The sequence below is a fragment of the Grammomys surdaster genome, unplaced genomic scaffold (assembly GCF_004785775.1).
Source record: "Grammomys surdaster isolate TR1022 unplaced genomic scaffold, NIH_TR_1.0 213, whole genome shotgun sequence".
Taxonomy (NCBI): domain Eukaryota; kingdom Metazoa; phylum Chordata; class Mammalia; order Rodentia; family Muridae; genus Grammomys; species Grammomys surdaster.
The window spans coordinates 3469455-3488546 of NW_021604658.1; the positions used below are offsets into that span (position 1 = coordinate 3469455).

The 19092-nt window shown below is 39.6% G+C and overlaps 1 protein-coding gene across 1 annotated transcript in view; it reads right to left on the reverse strand.

Annotated features, from left to right (window-relative positions):
- Positions 1-19092, reverse strand: part of Dhx40 (DEAH-box helicase 40) — a 39412-nt gene that overhangs the window by 6208 nt on the left and 14112 nt on the right. The window contains exons 8-14 of the mRNA XM_028772343.1: positions 17907-18006; positions 14405-14491; positions 14088-14270; positions 11825-11905; positions 10373-10530; positions 2470-2584; positions 1286-1394 (exon numbers count right to left, since the gene is read on the reverse strand). Of these exons, the coding sequence (XP_028628176.1) occupies positions 1286-1394; positions 2470-2584; positions 10373-10530; positions 11825-11905; positions 14088-14270; positions 14405-14491; positions 17907-18006 (833 nt within the window). The remainder of the gene's footprint in view (positions 1-1285; positions 1395-2469; positions 2585-10372; positions 10531-11824; positions 11906-14087; positions 14271-14404; positions 14492-17906; positions 18007-19092) is intronic.

Sequence of the window (19092 nt, forward strand, 5' to 3'; positions counted from 1 at the left end):
GTGAGATGTTCAAAAACAAAAAATACAAGAGATCTGCAGAAAGTATCTGCCCAAGTAAATAACAGCCCAGAAAAATCACACTGCTTGGTATCTTCCGGGGCTAAAAAAGGTGCTGTGAATACTTCTAAGAACTGGTTTGGGATGGAGTACCTAGAAGAGGATTACTTTTAATGGCAGCACTTGGGAGGCATAGGCAGGCAGACTGCTGAGTGTGGGATGGCCCCAAGATATAGATTGAGTTCCAGGCCAGCCAGTCGTACAGTCAGACCATGACCTCACCAATCCCCTCAGAAAATGCACATAAAATAGCATGGAACTATGGAAGGTGTATGTATTATCATTTAAAACTAGTTATTTTATTTTAAATAACTATACAATATACAATATTATATTGTAAATATTATTATTGTAAATATACAATAATATTTTATTGTAAATGTGTATATATGAGCACACACAGGTGAGTATAGGAGGGAGGCCAGAGGCATCCAATTCTTGGGGGCTGTGATTACAGGCAGTCATGAACCGCCTGGTGTGGGAACCGAACTCTCATCCTCTGCAGGAGCAGGATGTGATCCGACCACTGTGTAGTCTCTCCAACACTATTATCCTTTCTTCATTTTCTTTTTAGACACGGTCTCCCTATTTAGTCCTGGCTAGCCTGGAAACTTATTATACAAACTAGGTTCCCCTCAACTAACAGAGATCCATCCACCTGCCTCTGCCTCAAGGATGATGAGATTAAAGGTATGCACCAGCCCAGCCCTGTTGTCTTGATTGTAGTAATGATTTAACAGATATATACAGATATAAAAACTCAGAGAACTCTACACTTTTTATAAATGTTTTAAGATATTTTTTACATTTATGTGGTGAATGGGCAGGTGGACATGCTCACGCCAAAGCCTGTATGTGGAGGTCAGAGGAAAACTTTTGGGAGCTGGTTCTTTCCTTCCAATATGTGAGTTCCCGAGGTCAGACTTGGGTCATTAGATTTGGTGGCTGGCACCTGACCTGCTGAATCATCTTACCAGTCTGTGTGAAGTTTAGTGTGTGTCAATTATTTTTCAGTACAACTATCTAAAAAGATTTTCATTATTTCAGATACATTTCTTTACTACTACAAGAATTCACTGGATGGTTGTACAGTGTAGCACACAGAGGGAAAGCAGCCGACTAGAACGGGTGGCACAAATATAAATTTACTGCACTGAAAATCCAGTATGACATACATATACCTACAGTGCTAGACAAGGAGACAGACAACAGAAGCCACAGCAGTCACCTGTTTGAGTTTCCTTATCAGTTCCCGAAGCTGAGCCTCCACACGAAAGGCAGAGAATAAGCACCGCCAGTGAATCCAGTGCTTCTGGCACCATGAAGCTGGTGCTCCACTGCAACACAAAAACACTGCTGTCGGGCTGGAGAGATGGCTCAGTGGTTAAGAGCACTGACTGCACTTCCAGAGGTCCTGAGTTCAAATCCCAGCAACCACATGGTGGCTCACAACCATCTGTAATGAGATCTGATGCCCTCTTCTGGTGTGTCTGAAGACAGCTACAGTGTATTCATATATAATAAATAAATAAAAAAATCTTTAAAAAAAAAAAAAAAAACACTGCTGTCTTCAGAACACCTTCTATACGCAAAAGACAAAAACATCCACACTGCCTTTCAAAGAATGGAAACCAGTGTGTGGTGACTTGAAGCTGGGGTGCCAGTGACCTCAGCAGTTGGGAGATAAAGGCAGAAGGAATTAGGAGTGCAAGGCATCTTCTACAATACAGCAAGGATGCTGCTAGCCTAGGCTACAGGAGACTATCTCAAAAAAGCAAGCAACTAACCAACCAACCAGCCAGCCAGCCAAACAACAACAAAAGAAACCTGTAAGCAAAAGAAGAGATCCAGAAAAGCACTAAAAAAAGCATTTTAGAATATTTGACAAAAAAATTAACATGGGGCTGGAGAAATAGCTCATTCCTTAAGAGCATTTCTTGCTCTTCACAGAATCTGGGTTCAATTCCCAGCACCCACATGGTGGCTCACAACCATCAGTAACTCTAGTTCTAGGGGATCCAATGCCTTTGTCTGTTTCCATGGACACCACGTATTCCGCAGGTACACATGTATATAAGCAAGCAGAACATTCATATGCCTCAAATAAGTGTTTTTAAAGAAAGAAAAGAAAATTTGACAAAAAAAAAATTAGCATCAGGTCCTCTGATTAAATTTAAAAAAATAATTTGTAAAAAGGTTTCTTTTTATATGAATTAAAAAATAACTAACCATCACTTAATCTGAGTATCTACATGAAAACAAAACTCTGTAAAATTCATTTTCAGGAAGGGTTTGAGGGAAAAGGGAAAACCAACATTGAACCTACACAACTAAGATCATATACACCCTGGGTATGTAAAGAAGCTGCAGATTAAAGCGACATTTTTCAGTACAAAGGACAAGCTCACATACCTTGATTTGCACTGTTCAAAAATGACAGCTAAAGTTGCAAAGTCATTAAATCCTCCAGCTTTCGCTGCCAATTCCCGATGTTTCTGTTCTGCTTCCTTCTGGTACTCTGGATCAACTAAAAGTCAAATTTAGTTTAGTTCCATGTTAAATCAAGTCCCCACATCACTTTGCTTCCTCTTTTACCATGTTCAACAACATCTGCCTCACTCCTTGGGGAAGAATTAAATTAGTCTTAAGTTCTGTTTCTCCTTAACTCTCATCACCTGTAGTTCCCCACCATGATTGCCAGGCTGTTGTTTTACAAGATAGACTATGTCCCTACATAGCTCAGGCTGACCTGGAATGTAGTCCAATGGAATGTATCGTGGCCTTAAAATTCTTTTGCCTCTGCTTTCCAAGTACTGGGATTACAGAAGTGTACCACCACACATAGCTATTTTCCTTTTAAATACATGCTAAAGATTTATGACAGTCAACACTACTTCTCTTAATTCAATTGTCTTTAAAATAGTATCTGGAATTTACTTTTTTTCTTTGGAATTTACTCTTCTCCAAAAAAAATAAAAAATCATAAGAGCAGCTGACAGTTAAGACAGTTGAAAGAAATATAAGGTAAAAATTCCATGTCCACAGTTTGTCACATGAACACAGTCTTCAAAGCTAATCACTATTACAGATGGTCCCCAACTTAGACTAATTTCACTTTCTAATGGTGTAAGGCAATATACTTTACATCCAGTCAAAGCGGTACTTTTCATACCAACATTTTCATTTTTTTCCCCACAAATCAGCACAACAGTTCCTCCAATACTAACAGCATAAGGAGCCTCGGCTTGCAGTCATCCATGCAATCACGAGGATAAGATAAACAACAGAGTCACAGTATACCATGCAGCTTTGTGGAATAGGCTAGTGTTTTTAAGGATGTTTTTAATTTCGGATGAATTGAATCAGCATGTACCTTGCTGTAAGTCAAGAACATCTGCATTAAGTTTGTGTTCTTCCAAGTATTTTCTACTTTTCTCCTTCCACCATATGGTTCTTAAGGATCAAAACAGTGGCCAAGGGTCAGCGGAATGGCTTAACAGGTAACAGTGCCTGCCTTACAAGCCTCATGACCTGAGTTCAATCCCCAGAATCCATGTAAAGGTAGAAGGAGAGAACTGACTCTACAGTTTTGTCTTCTTACTGCCACATACAATGCCATGGCAAATGAATACAACACACACATACAGAAAGTGATCAAGCACTACCTAAATGTATAAAGAAGAGACACAATGTAACCAGCCAATTTATATGGAATTCAGAATAATGGGAATTAAACAGGACCTCCATATACATTAAATTTTCCTATTACAAATATAATAACGTATAACAAGTATACAGAAAACTACTTAAGCTGTAAGTGTATCCCCCTAGAGGTAGTCATAAGCATAGTGTAACAATGCACTCAAACAGATCACCACCAAACAAATACCAACATCAGAGAAGCCTAATCACCTAACACTATCCACTTCAGAAGGGTAACCATAGCCTAACCTCTAACTCCACAGATTGGTCATTCCTGGTTCTAACCTTTAAAAATATGGTTTTTGGTTTTTTTTTTTTTTTTTTGCCATGATAGCATACAAGTTTACTCCAAGAGCTCAATGGGCAAAGGCAAGCAGATCTCTGAGTTCAAGGCAACCTGGTCTATAGGGTGGGTTCCAGGACGGCTAGGACTACCCAGTAAAACCCTGCCTCAGAAAAAAACAAACATTTGTTTATTTTGTGTGTGAGAGCATGCAATATGGAGGTTAGAAGACAACTTGCAAGAATCAATTTTCTCCTTCCATCATATGGGTCCTAATAGTGAAATTCAAGTCGCCTATCTTGGTGGTAGGTACCATTACCCATTGGCCCATCTCACCGGCCTTGTTTCTAACCTTTATATGAATGGAATCACACAATATATACTTGAGTTTAATTGCTTTTGCTCAACACTGTTTTTGAGATTTACCTTTTATTTACTTTGATCCTATTTCCCCTGAATTCATTTTAAGACTGACATGCTTTCTGGCCAAATTCCCCATCCAACACTTTATCAGATTACTTTTTATTCTGCCTGGGTCCCCTGGGGATGCACAGACCCTGTTTCAAACAAATACACAAAAATCATCGGGAAAATGGCTCAGTGGTAAGGTGGTAAGGTGGTAAGGTACCTGAGTTTGATCTCTAGGATCTATATAATGAAAATAACAAATTAAAGAAAAATTTTAAAATATAAATGTGGTAGCCTCTACTGTGTGGGCAGGACTAGGGAGGCAGAGACATGTGGCCCTTTGAGGTTAACCTTTGAGGTTATCCAGCCTAGTTTACTCAGCCTTGGTGAAGTGCAGGCCAGTGAGAAAAAAAAATTTTTTTTTGAGACATGGTCTTTCTACATAGCCCAGCCTGCCCTAGAATTTAGAGATCAACCTGCCTCTGCCTTCCTCAGTGCTGGAATTAAGAGCATGTACCACCACACCCAACCCAGAAAGAAATCTTATCTCAAAAAAAAAAAAAAAAAAAAAAAAAGATAATGGTTGAAGAATGTTGAAGAATGGCACCTGAAGTAGTCCTCTGGCTTACACACCCAGACTCACCTGCACACATACAAACAGAAAGATACAGAGTTAAAGGAAAAGCAAAAACAAAGGCCAGGTGTGGTAGCACATACCTCTAATTCTAGCACTTGGGAGGAAAAGGCAGGTAGATCTCTGTACAAAGACAGCCTGGTCTACACAGCAAGTTTCAGGCCAGCTAGGGCTACATGGTGAGACCCTGCCTAATCTCTTGATTAATCTACTAAATAAACACATGAAAAAAATCCATTATTCTCCAGGCCTGAGAGCTCATGCCTTTAATCCTAGCACTGGAGAGGCAGACAAGGTCCAGGCCAGTGGGAGCTACTCAGTAAGACCCTGTGTCAAAAACAAAGACCTCATCATTAGCTGTCACACAGCCAACAAGTGAACATAAACACACAGCATAATGTGTAAATGCAAACGGCTCTGTAGTACCAAATGTGGAGGAGGGCATGTACAAGCCAGTTCAAGCTACTCTCTCAGTGCTTACTTTGGGGTAACATTTGACTGTTTTTCCAGATCCCTATATAGAGCAGGCTAGCCTCAAACTCAGCAATACTCCTACCTCTGTCTCTCTAGGGCTGGGAGTAAAGGTACCACACCCATCTTGTTTCTTAATTATAAACTTGTTCAAAAACACAATTTCTTTCTCAAGTATTTTTTTAAGCTACACTAAAGTGAGAACCACTGTTCTATTATTGATTAAAAACATTCCTTATCACCAGGAATAGTGGCTGCGGTGGTTTGCATATGCTTGAACCAGGGAGTGACACTATTCAGAGGTGTGGCCTTGTTGGAGTAGGTATGACCTTGATGGAGGAAGTGTGTCACTTTAGGGATGGGCTTTGAGACCATTTTTCCTTGCTGCCTGAAAGCCAGTCTTCTCCTGTTTGCCTCTGGAACAATAATTCTCAGCTCCTCCAGAACATGCCAGGCATGTTCCTGCTATGATGATAATGGACTGAACCTCAGAACATGTAAACCAGCCCCTATTAAAATGTTGTACTTTGCCGGGCAGTGGTGGCGCACTCCTTTAGTCCCAGCACTTGGGAGGCAGAGGCATGAGGATATTTGTGAGTTCAAGGCCAGCCTGTTCTATACAGTGAGAACTCCAGGACAGCAAGGACTATGCAGACACACACACATATACACACACACACACACACACACACACACACACACACACACACACAAAAACCAAGAAAGAGACAAGACCCATTTTGTATCCTTTTCTGTATCTTTTAAAATTGTTTTATCACACACAATGCAACACACACAACACAACACAACACAACACAACACAACATATACACAAAAAGCTGAGTGATGGTGCCAGTACTCAGAAGGCAGAAACAAGTAGATCTCTGAGTTCCAAGCCGGTTTGGTCTACAGAGGGAGTTCCAGGACAACCAGGACTACAAAAGAGAAACCCTGCCTCAAAGATGTTTTTAGATGTTGGAGGATAGGGGGAAAAAAGCCATCTTGAGTTGAATATGAAGGTCAGAAGGCAACACATAGGACTTGATTTTCTCCTTCCACTCTGTAAGTCCCAAAAGTGATCTCACATTGTCAACTTTGATGGGAAGTTCTTATGATATGACTCAGTCATGTCACTAGTCCCAAACATTTTCTATCTGGATAGGGGGTCATGCTATATGGATGTATCATTTCACAGAATATCCTGACTTGCACTAATATACGTATACTTTTCACTATATTTAAATTATGCCTTTAAATCACTTGATTTTCCCATTCAGCATGATTCTTTTTCTATTCTTACCTATTGGAGTTAGGTTAGAGTTAGATCCAATATCCTAGTTTTGTTGTTGTTGCTCTTGTTGGTTTTGGTGTTGTTTAGTTTTTCCCTTTTGGTTACCTGAGACAAGGTAACAAGGTTTCATCTCACACCCCCGCCCATATATACACACAGCTGGTAGTCACTAAAAAACCCAAGATGGCCTAAAACTCTGAGTTCCTCCAGTGTTAACTTCTAAAACACTGGGATTACAGGTATGCACCACTACATGTGGCTCTCTTGTTTTTTAAATGAAAAACATGGAAGTCTGAGAGGGCTTGGCCCCATGGTAAGATACCTGGGTAATTGGAACACTCAACTTTTTACTTCCATGTAATATTCTCCAGTAATTTTGGAAGTATCTTTAGCTTTGATTCTCCCTAATAAAAAAATGAACAACACTGTTTACTGTACATACTATTTTACTATTCTCTCCTTCCATCATGTTCTGAATTCTGAGGAACTCAGGACATCAGGACTGGAGCAATAGCTTAGCAGTTAAGACAACTAGCTGTTCTCAGCATTTCCAGAGGATCTGACACCCTCTTTTGGCCTCACCAGGCACCAGGCAAGCATATAGTGCACAGATATACATGTAGGCAAAACACCAGACAAATAAAAAAAAAAAAAAAGAAAAGAAAACCTCAGAACATTAGACTTGGCAGCAAATGCCTTTGAGCCATCTTGCAGGCCCAAAAGAATCAAGAATCAAAATTTTGATGGTTAAAATTGAGGTCTATTTGGGGTAGGCAGCAAACTGATTCAATAACACAGTACTTTTACAGAAAAATAGATCCACCATTATAATTATGGCAGTGACAAAATTAGCCTGGACCCAATACTCATAACCTATAAAAAGAAAGGCCAGTGAGGTGTACTCTATTGTTATAGCATTAGTGTTGACAAGGCATAACAATTACTCTGAAGCTCCCTGTAGGAAAACTTCTTTCTCGGGATGAAAAAAAAAAGCCAACATGTGTTAAAATGTCTCATACTGACACAACAAGAAACAAGGAAAGGAAAATATACAAGGACACAGAAACCTTAAAAAAAAAATACTCTATGGATAAAGAGCAGAACTACCTGTTCTTCTCATTCTAAGAAAACAAGTTAATGTATTACTAATTTACCACAAAAGAACAAAGGTTCACCTATTATCTAGCTTTATCCTGAAGGGAAATTAACTTTCGGCTAGGAATGTTATATACTTCCTATGCCAAACAACTAAGTTAAAGGATAACAAAATATAAAACTACTTATCCTGTTTCCTGTCCCACAGGTGTATGGTAAGCCCCCTAAAAGGCTCTGTGAATTACTGGAGACTGGAATAAACAGCCAGACTTCATGTACTGGTTAGAATCTCCACACTATAAGATGGTAATTCTTCCTAACCTGATTTACTAGATCACACAATCCCACCAACTCATTTTACGGGTTTCAACCGACTCTGCAGTTCATGTGGAGAGGAAGAGACCAAGAACAGCCAGGATAATACTGAAGGGGAAGAACAAAGTCAGGGATTACCTTATCTAATTTCTTAAGAAGGCTCATACAAGAATAGTCAACTGATCTAAGACAATGGAAAGGAAGGCATTTCAAAAGAGAAATGGTATTTTGAACAAATGATGTTGAAACAAATGTACATCCAACTACTATATGACAACATTAAGAGAAAAATCCAGGTAACTATGGTATAGCAATGACCTCATTGAAAAAGCACTAAAAACAAGATCCAAAAAAGAAAACAGTTATGTTGGGCTTCATTAAAGTCAAAATCTTCTGTCTACTCAAGGCAATGAAAAACAATGAAAGGATAAGCCAAAGATCTGAAGAAAGCCAGGGGGTGGTGGCACACACCTTTAGTCTCAGTGCTCAGGAGGTAGGGGCAGGCAGAACTCTCTGAGTTCAAGGCCAGCCTAGTCTACATAGTAAGTTCTAGAACAGCCAGGGCTACATAGACAGACTCTATTTCAAAAACTGTTATTGCAACATTTTTAAAATTTATTTGTTTTATGTATATGCATACACTGTAGCTTCAGACACACCAGGAGAGGGGATCAGATCCCATTACACTCGGGGCAGTAGTGGTGCACGCCTTTAATTCCAGCACTTAGGGGACAGAGGCAGGCAGATTTCTGAGTTCGAGGCCAGCCTGGTCTACAGAATGAGTTCCAGGACAGCCAGGGCTATACAGAGAAACCCTGACTCAAAAAGCAAAAACGAAAACAAAAACAAAAACCCAGATCCCATTACAGATGGTTGTGAGCCACCATATGGTTGCTGGGAATTGAACTCAGGACCTCTGGAAGAACAGTCAGTGCTTTTAACCACTGAGCCATCTCTCCAGCCCACTACAACATTTTTTTACTTTGGTTTTTTGGGACAGGATTTCTTTGTGTAGCCCTAGCTGTCCTTGAACTCAAGAGATCTGCCTGCCTCTGCCTCCTGAGTGCTGGAACTAAAGGTGTAGACAAACTAAAGATGTGCGCTCCCAACACCCCGCTGCGACTTTTTTTAAATAGCCAAAATATGAGAACATAACCATTCCCTTTAATAAGTAGATAAACAAATTCCATTTAACAATGAAATTCAGTTTAATGATTAAAAAAAAGAAATGAACCATCATGCCACAAAAAATAGATACACACTACTAGTGAAAGAATTCCACCTGAAATATTACATACTGTTCACAAATAGAAGGCATTCTGGAAATGGTAAAATTATAAAAACAGTAATAAGAGTAAATGTCAAGTGGGTTGGTTTACGTGTGTGTGTGCGTGCCTGTGTGTGTGACAGTGTGTGTGGACACATACATTCTGACATGCACCTGAAAACCAAGGGACAACCTGAGAGAAATGATGTGGGGAAGAATATAAAACAGAAAATGTTTAAGCAAGTAAAACTATTCACTATGATTCTGCTATGGTAGACACAGGCTACTGGATGTATGTAAAACCATCAACAGCAGCAAACACCCTTCACAAATAAGAGACAATAGTAACCGGGGAAATGTGTGGCTGAGCTTGGAAAGGGAACCTTCTAAACTTCTCATTTTTCTGTAACTGTAAAACTTTTCTAAAGCAAATAGTCTATAAGACAGGGTTACCCTGTCTCAAATAAAACAAGACGCAGTCACATTAGCTGCCCAGTCTAGTCTTAAATCAGGATTCCCTGCCTCTATCTCAAGAAAGTATACATCACAGGCATGTTTCACCATAACCAGCAATTAAAGTTTTTACAAAAACTAAAAACTACTTATGGGAGTCTACTAGCTAGCTCAGCAGGTAAAGGGAGCTGGTTACCAAGCACGACAGTTCCAGTTTCATTTCCAGGACCTACACGGTGGAACAAGAGGACCAGTTCCTCCAAGTTGGTTTGACTTCTACACATGTACTGTGGTGTGTGTGGTCTCAAGTACATAGATACTCGTGCACAAGTGCACACTCATAAATGAATAGATAAACACTGTAATATAAAGACGACCTCGTAAGTAAGAGCTTACCAGGTCTGATGAAGACATTTTCCACAGATAGCATTGCTGCTATTGGAAGCAGCAAATCTTCGCAGTCAAGAGAAGCAGCCCTGATCACTGCACACGTCAGATGTGGGGGGAGAGGGAACTCCACCATGGATAAACCCAACCTTGTCACATGACCACTCCTTAACAGAAAGAGAAAGTCATTAGGCCTTTCAAATCTGGACAACACAACATAATGTTCGTTGTTCAGAATAAGTAAGATATAATTGAATTTACTTCAACTCTTCTCTAGAAATTCAATTTAAAGAAATTCAATTTAAAAAATAAACCATTGTGGTCACTGGAAAGAACAACAAAAAGGCCAGGCAGTGGTGGTATACATCAAGGCCAGCCTGATCTACAGAATGAGTTCCAGGACAACCAGGGCACACACAGAGAAACTCTGTCGTAAAGAAAAAAGGGGGGGGGGGAGGGGGGGGGAGGAAGGGAGGGAGGGAGACCAACCAAAAAGATAAATCTTCTACTGTCAGAAGTCTTACTCCCCCATTTTCTTGTTGTGTAGTTATTTAATTATTGTATGTGCATGCTCATGAAACAGCGTGTGTGTGTGTGTGTGTGTGTGTGTGTGCACGTGCGCACGCGAGAGCACAGGGGGCAGTGAGAAGATAACTTGCAGGAAAAGGATTCTCCTATCTATGGGTCCAGGTGATGAGATTCATGTTGTCAGATTTAGCAGCTGCCATCTTTTGCCAGCTGAGCCGTCTCACCAGCCCAGAAGTCTAATACATCCAAAAATCTACTCAGTAAGACAGAAGACAGTACTATAAAGCTAAAACATTCAACAGAGCACAGAGATGTCCTTAAAGAAATGGAGGAGTAACAATTATCAAACCTCAACACAAAGGCTTGACAATAAAGTATGCTTGGCATTTTTATGTAGCTAGAATGATGCCCTGAATGCACTGAAATGGTATTAATAATGACTTGCCAAGTGAAACCCGGTAAACAGTAAGCAGAGGCTGCTTTAATTTGGCTTTTAAAAAATGTTTCACTCCTTCTCCTTGTTTACAGAACTTTTTGGCTGTTTAAGGGATTTTTTTTTTCTCCCAGCCATTCAAATGTCAGGCTCAGGCTCCCAGGTCCCGAGATTACACATTACAGGCATGCACTGCCATGTCTAACAAGAAAATGTCTTCATAGTACAGTGCTTAAGTAAGAACTATGGTGAACAAAGACCAAGAACAGACTTTAATTTTATGTAAAATAATTTATTCACATTGAAATAAACTGCTTTCTACTGTTAACACTTAGAAGCTGTCTTTAAAAAAACAAATGGACAAGCCAGGAACACAACCTCATACTTATAATTCCAGCTTAAAGAACTGAGGTAGGAGGATTATGATTCAAGGCCAGCTTTAGCTACATAGCTACAAGCAAACAAAAAGACTAACATTATGTTTGGATTGTATTTTTTACCTGTCAATAGCATCACACTGGTAAAGCTGTTTAAGTGCTTCCAAAATAAGTCTCTCATTGGGTGGATCCAAATATGGAAACCTGTGCATTAAATGAGAAGATAGGAGAGTCAGGATTAGTCATAGGACTTTTAACATCCTTCATAGAAACTTCCTTAAAAAATTTCACTTCTCCATTTTTTCTTTTCTTTCTTTCTTTTTTTTTTTTTTTTTTTTGAGACAGGGTTTCTCTGTATAGTCCTGGCTGTCCTGGAACTCACTCTGTAGACCAGGCTGGCCTCCAACTCAGAAATCCTGCCTCTGCCTTCCAAGTACTGGGATTAAAGGCGTGCGCCACCATCGCCCGGCTTCACTTTATTTTCTTTCTTCATCTTTTTCTTCATTCTCTTTTGTTTTCTTTTTGAGACAAGGTATCTTTCTACATAGCCCTGGTTGTCCTAGAACTCACTATGTAGACTAGGCTAGCCTCAAACTCTCAGATTCACCTGCCTCTGCCTCTGAAGTGCTAGGATTAAAGTTGTACACACCACACCCAGCCCTGGCTCCAATTTTCAAGTCCTCCTCTCCTTGAAAACATTCTTTTGTTTTGTTTTGTTTTGTTTTTCGAGACAGGGTTTCTCTGTGTAGCCCTGGCTGTCCTAGAACTCACTCTGTAGACCAGGCTGGCCTTGAACTCAGAAATCTGCCTGCCTCTGCATCCCAAGTGCTGGGATTAAAGGCGTGCGCCACCACCGCCCGGCTCATTCTTATTTTCTAATATATATATTCACTCTTGGTTATTTGTATTCTGTAGTTCTTTGAGAATATCCTAGGAATTAATGCCAAGCTTACTGGGCAGTTGCTTTCAGAGGTTCCAATTCCTAACAACTCTGTCTTTAAATCTGGATTAACCTGAAAGTTTCAAACCTGTTTGATCACTTGGTTCTTTCAATGGCTTGTTACTTCTTTCTCATTGTTATAATTTATGAATATAGTTAAATTTTACATGTTTTCCTCAGCATTCTCAATTAGATCATCTCTAGTCTTGAGAGAGATAGGGTGCTGCACACCTATAATACCAGTACCTGGAAGCCATAGTCAACTGGATCACTGTATGTTTGAGACCAGTTTGGTCTATAACATGTTCTATTATGTTCAGGAATACATAAGACTTTGTCTCAAGAAAAAAAAAAAAATCTCTAGTCTTACTTGAAACCATCTAAATTGGATTCCTGAAAGTCAGGCTTGCCTATAAACACATCACTCAAGAGGCAAGAGCAGGAGGGGAGCAGAAGCCAGTCTGGTCTACATAGTGAGTTCCAGGACAGCCAGGGCTATATAGTGAGGCCTGACTCAAACTAACACACAACTATGTATCATTAAATATGGCTCTAAAAAACCACTTTCTGATTAGAATTACAGTCATATGCCTTAAATTAAAAATTAACAGTGGTCAAGCCAGGCATAGTGGCACACACCTTTTAATTCCAGCACTCAGGAGGCAGAGATAGGCAGATTTCTATAAGTTTGAGACCAACCTAGTCTACAACCTAGTGAATTCTAGGACAGCCAGAGTTATAGTGAAGTCCTGTCTCAAAACAAACAAAACAAAACAGTGGTCAATAAAGTTAGTCAAATAAGCATCAGCATAAAAAAGGCTTCATAAAGCCAAAGTTTAAATATAAGTAAAGGGGGCTGGAGAAATGGCTTAGCTGTGAGGGGCTAGCTCATAATCAAAAATAAATATGAGCAGAGGGTCAAATGTCAATAAAGTGATGGAAGCTTTAAAATAAAAATTTCAGAGGCAGGTGGATTTCTGAGTTCAAGGCCAGCCTGGTCTACAGAGTGAGTTCCAGGACAGCCAGGGCTATACAGAGAAATCCTGTCTCAAAAAACCAAAAAAAAAAAAAAATTTTTTTTCAAAAAACTTGAAGGCAAATAGTAGTTCAATATTGTTTACTTCTGGATTCTTCAATCTTAAATCACAGCAATTTGAGGCCAATGGAAATGTTCTGAAATTTGAAAGTTACCGGTAATGGTCAAATTGTGAATCTGCTAACAACAATCTGAACTATATACTTTAAAATGGCTAAAATACTTAATTTTGTTTTAGGTGAATTAACATTTCGGGATTAGCTGAAAAGCAGCCAACATGAGAACCAATCCTACAAACAGGTTAGTTTCAATTCTCAGGGACACATCAGTCAAATAGTACAGAACAATTTCCAAGAAGTACGCAGGCTTCTTTCATTCTAGCCAGAGCTTTTCCAGGGTTGCCCACCTACCTTATGACATCATGTATGGCAAGGCACTTTAATGTCAGAACTACAGATGTCAAACTAGTTCTCTTAATCTCCGGTATCACATGATCAGGCATACACTGGTTCCAGAAATCTTTACTATAAATTCTAAAGCATTTTCCTGAGGCAGTCCTGCCAGCTCGGCCACTTCGTTGTAGTGCTTCACTTCTACAACAGAAAGCAAGAACAGCCCCAAAACTGTTTTGTGGGTTTGACAAATAATTAACTTCCAACATTAAAACCAAGTAGAAATATTCTAACCAGCTAACTGTTATTGAATTGAAAAATCAGATAACACTTACTTTGAAATAGGAACCACCTCCAGGATGTCCAGCCCTAATCTTGGGTTGTGATTCAATTGTTTCACAAAGCCTCCATCAACCACGTATCTAAAAGAACGAAAGCAAGTTACATGCTAGAAAATAAGCCGAGGTGTGTTAACCTTTATTTTTATTTTATGTGTAGAAGTGTTTTCCAGTGTACTTTTTACTGTCTATTACACACAAAGGCAAGAAGGTGGCTATCAGCAGATCTTCTGGAAATGAAGCTTACAGCCACCAAGTGAAGTGCAGGCAGTGCTCTTAGCCACTACACTCTCTCTCCAGCCCCTAAACTTGTTCATTTTAACCACTTCAGGCTCTCCTCTTCTACCTCAGTTACTGCGTTATTTACATTAAATATAAAATGTGAAAGTCAGATTGGTGAGGTGGCTCAGAGTAAGGGCACATGCCAACAAGCCAGATGACCTGATTTCAATTTTTGGAACTAGGATGGTACAAGACAAGAACAAATTCACACAGTGATTCTCTGACCTCTGCATGCATGTACAGCTAGATACACACACGTACACACACACACACACAAACATAAAAAGAAAATTGAAATTCAAGAATTGGATTCATGGATTCCTCATACACAGCTGATGGTAAAGTAAGATCCTCACAATGTAATAATGGTGGTAATGAAGGAAACACCTTGGCCACTCTTCCAAAGGCTAAAATAAAATTACCATATGATCTAGTAATTTCATTTTCAAGTAAGGACCAGTTAAGACACTTGTTCCTGTTATAGAGATTAGATAGTGAACTGTTTAAGTGTTTTAAGATCACTTGCTGCTCTCTTTTGGCTCCCTGCACCCACATGGCAATTCACAGCCAACTATTAACTCCAGTCCTAGGGAATCCAATGCCCTTTTCTGGCTTTCTCAGGCACCAGGCATGCATGTACACAAACATACATGCAGACAGAAACACCCATACATAAAATGGAATTTTTTTTTCCCCGAGACAGGGTTTCTCTGTGCAGCCCTGGCTGTCCTGGAACTCACTTTGTAGACCAGGCTGGCCTCGAACTCAGAAATCCGCCTGCCTCTGTCTCCCAAGTGCTGGGATTAAAGGCGTGCGCCACCACTGCCCGGCATGTGTTAAAATTTAAATATCCATTTTAAAAATTATTAAACAGGGTTCACACTTACCTATAAGTTGTTGTTAACAGATTCAAAATCTAATTCTTTAGCATGCCATTTTAAACCCAATGTAGAACTAGACAGGTAGAGCTAAGTGAAGAAAAATACCAAGTCTATCATTTTACCAAACAACATTCTAAAGGCTTTTGCCGGTATAGGAAACATAAAATTACAGAAGTCAATGTACTCTACTTCTCTACTAACACCTTTAATGTTTAAAAAAAAAAATCACTATTTTTCTTTTAAATTTTACATATTTACTTGTATTTTATTTTTAGTATAAAGTTTTACCATATGGCCCAGGGGGACTCTGTAGTCACTATGTAGCTCAGTATGGTCTCAAACTTAAAAATCTTCCTGTCTCTGCCTCCTGAATTCTAGAATTAGATGCATTCCAATTCACCTGGATTTTTAAAAGAATTATTTATATAATTTTATGTGTATGAATTCATTATAGCTGTCTTCAGACACACCAGAAGGACATCAAATCCCATTATAGATGGCTGTGAGCCACCATGTAGTTGCTGGGAACTGAACTCAGGATCTCTGGAAGAGCAGTCAGTGCTCTTAACTGCTGAACCATCTCTCCAGCCCTATTTTTATTCTTTAACATTTTTTTTCATGCACATAGATGTCTTGCCATACATGAACGCATGCATGCACCATATGAATGCAGTGTCTACAGAGGTCAGAAAATGGCATCAGAACCCCTGGAACTAGTTTTGAGTTACTATGTAAATGCTGGGAATTGAAACCAGGTCCCCTGCAGTCACAGCAAATACTCTTTTAAGTCTCTGTCTCTGTCTGTCTCTTTCTCCTCCACCCCTCTCTCTCTCATGTGTGTGTTTGTGTGTGTGTGTATTGAGCCTACATGCATGTCTGTGTACCATATATGTTGCTGGTGCCTCCAGGAAAGAGTACTGTATACCATGAAATGGAGTTACAAGCAGTTTTGAGTCGTCATGTGGTGGCTAGAATTGAACCCAGGTCCTCCGGAAGAACAGCATGTATGCTTAAGTACTGAGCTATCTCTCCAGCCCTTAATCATTTTTTTAATTAAAATAAATGTAATTTCTCTTTACTCATTCACTCAAAAGAAATATAATTGAGTCTTAGAGACTGTGGTCTGGCCTTTGTGTGGCAGGCAGACAGCCTTAGTTAAGGAGATAAAATACACTGGATAAAAAGTATCAGAAAGGGATGTGGCTCAGAAGAGTCTCACATTAGCTATGAATCCAGAAATGAACTTTGATTTTACTCAAAATCGGTCTGCATTATTAATTACATCCAAAACAATAAAAACTTACAACATAATTGAGTTTCACAAGGAAGTGAGAAGAAACGCTACTTCACATAAACATGGAAAAAATTACCAAGTTGGGCTGGAAGAAAGACAGGTGTATAAGATTATGCAAGGTCCACATTAACAGGACAGTTAGAACAGCAGCTGGCTAAAACCTATGAAGCATTATACACATTATCTTGTATTTAGGAAAAAAGACCTCAAGTTACCAAAGAATTATAAGGAATACACAATTGAGAGCGTATTTCCTACTCCATTTCCCATTTAAAGCAATCAGTAATTATAAAAAATGAAAGATGATCTAGGTGTGGTGGTGCATACCTTTAATCACCACACCTGGGAGGAAAAGGCAGCAGATCTGAATTTGAGGTCAGCCTGGTCTACATAGTGAGCTCCAGGTCAGCCAGGTCTACACAGTGAGGCCCTAATTTTTTTTAAAAAAAGGTGAACAGAAGAACAGGCTGGAAAGATGGGTCAGCAGTTGAGAGCACTTGCTGAACAATGGTGGAGACTGGCATTCTGACACTAGCACCCAAGTAACAAGCCAGGAATGGTCCTGGCATGCCTGTAACTCTAGCAGAGCAGGCAGAGACAGAGATTAATGGGGCTTGTTGGCTGTCAACCTATATGAAAAACAGATCTCTAGGTTCAGTGAAAAACCCTGCCTCAAAAGGAAAAGGATGAGTGACAGAAGAGGACACGCAACGTCCTCTAGCCTCTGTGTGTATGCACACTGAAAATACACTTAAAAAATACTAAACAACGGGGGGCCAAGGGAGTTAGTGAAGAACACAGGTTTGCAAAGTCCATAATGATTTACGACTAACCAAATGATTGCCTTATTTTTAGAGCACTTACAAAAGTTGTTAAACCTGAGCCAACAAGACAGCTCAGTGGGTAAAGGCACTCGTATGAAAGTCTAGCCCCTGAATTCAATTCTAGTACTCACATGGTGGAAGGCAAGCTCCAGCATCCTCAAGCTGTCACCTGACCTCTGCTAGCACACAAATAAATAAAAGACTTTAAAAAACTGTACCTGATCCCATCTATTGTCAAAGATGTTGCAGAAATATTGGTGGATATAACACATTTTCTAATTCCAGGTGGAGGTGGCAAAAATATTCTCCTCTGTTGATCTAAAATATACACGGAAGGAGAGAAAGACTAGTTGAAAACATGCTATTGTGGACATCAAGCTTTAAAAGAACTCATTTCTTTTCATTACAAGTTGTATTTTCATCTCCCTTTCTCCCCTTCCCCATTTCCAGCTCCCCCCCCCCCCTACACATTTTCTTTCTCTTTCCTGTGTACCCCTGGCTCCCCTGCTGTCCTGGAACTCTCCTTATAGTCCAAGCTGGCCTCAAACTCAGAGATCTGCCTACCTCTGCCTCCTGAGTGCTGGATTTAAAGGTATGTGCCATTACACCTAGTTTATCATCTCTTAGATAATCTGGAATATAAACTGTAATGACAAAACTAAAACTGTTTCATGTTTAAGATTTTCAAATCCATACCCTGTCTCGAAGAAAAAAAAAAAAAGATTTTCAAATCCAGCTGAAGAGATGTCTTAAAGGTTAAAAGAACTTACTGCTCTTGGAGAGGACCCAAACTTGGATCCGAGCACCCATGTCAGTTCCACATGGGATGGCTCACAACAGCCTGTGATTCCAGCTCAAAGGATCTGACACCCTCCTCTGGACTTCTCATGCACTTGCTTCACACTTGCATACACCCACACAAACACATATATCTACACATAATTATAAAAATCTCCTACAATAAGATAGTAAGTGGTTGCTGGCACAGTCCAGGCCTAAGAGTCAGTTCATGTAATCTTAGAAGGGACTGCATAGCACCTGTCCACATCTGAGAATATTGGATGTCTCAGCTAGAAAAACATTTTAAGATATTCTTAATAGACGATATCATGGCTAATGCAGAAAAAAGAGTGAAGAGAACATATCTGCCATGTGATGTTTTACACCTATAAATCCTATACTCAGGAGAACATCAGAAGGATCCCAAGGTCAAGACCAGCCTTGGATACATTACAAGATCCTGTCTTACAGTATCTTCTCATTAGTTTTACCTATTCATCAAACCCAGCTATGGGTCAGTGTAAAAATCTTCTATAAACCACAACCAAGAAATGCTTCTCCATCTCCTTACACTCAAGTGAAACTTTTATGTCACCAAACCATGACAACAATGCAAAGAAATAA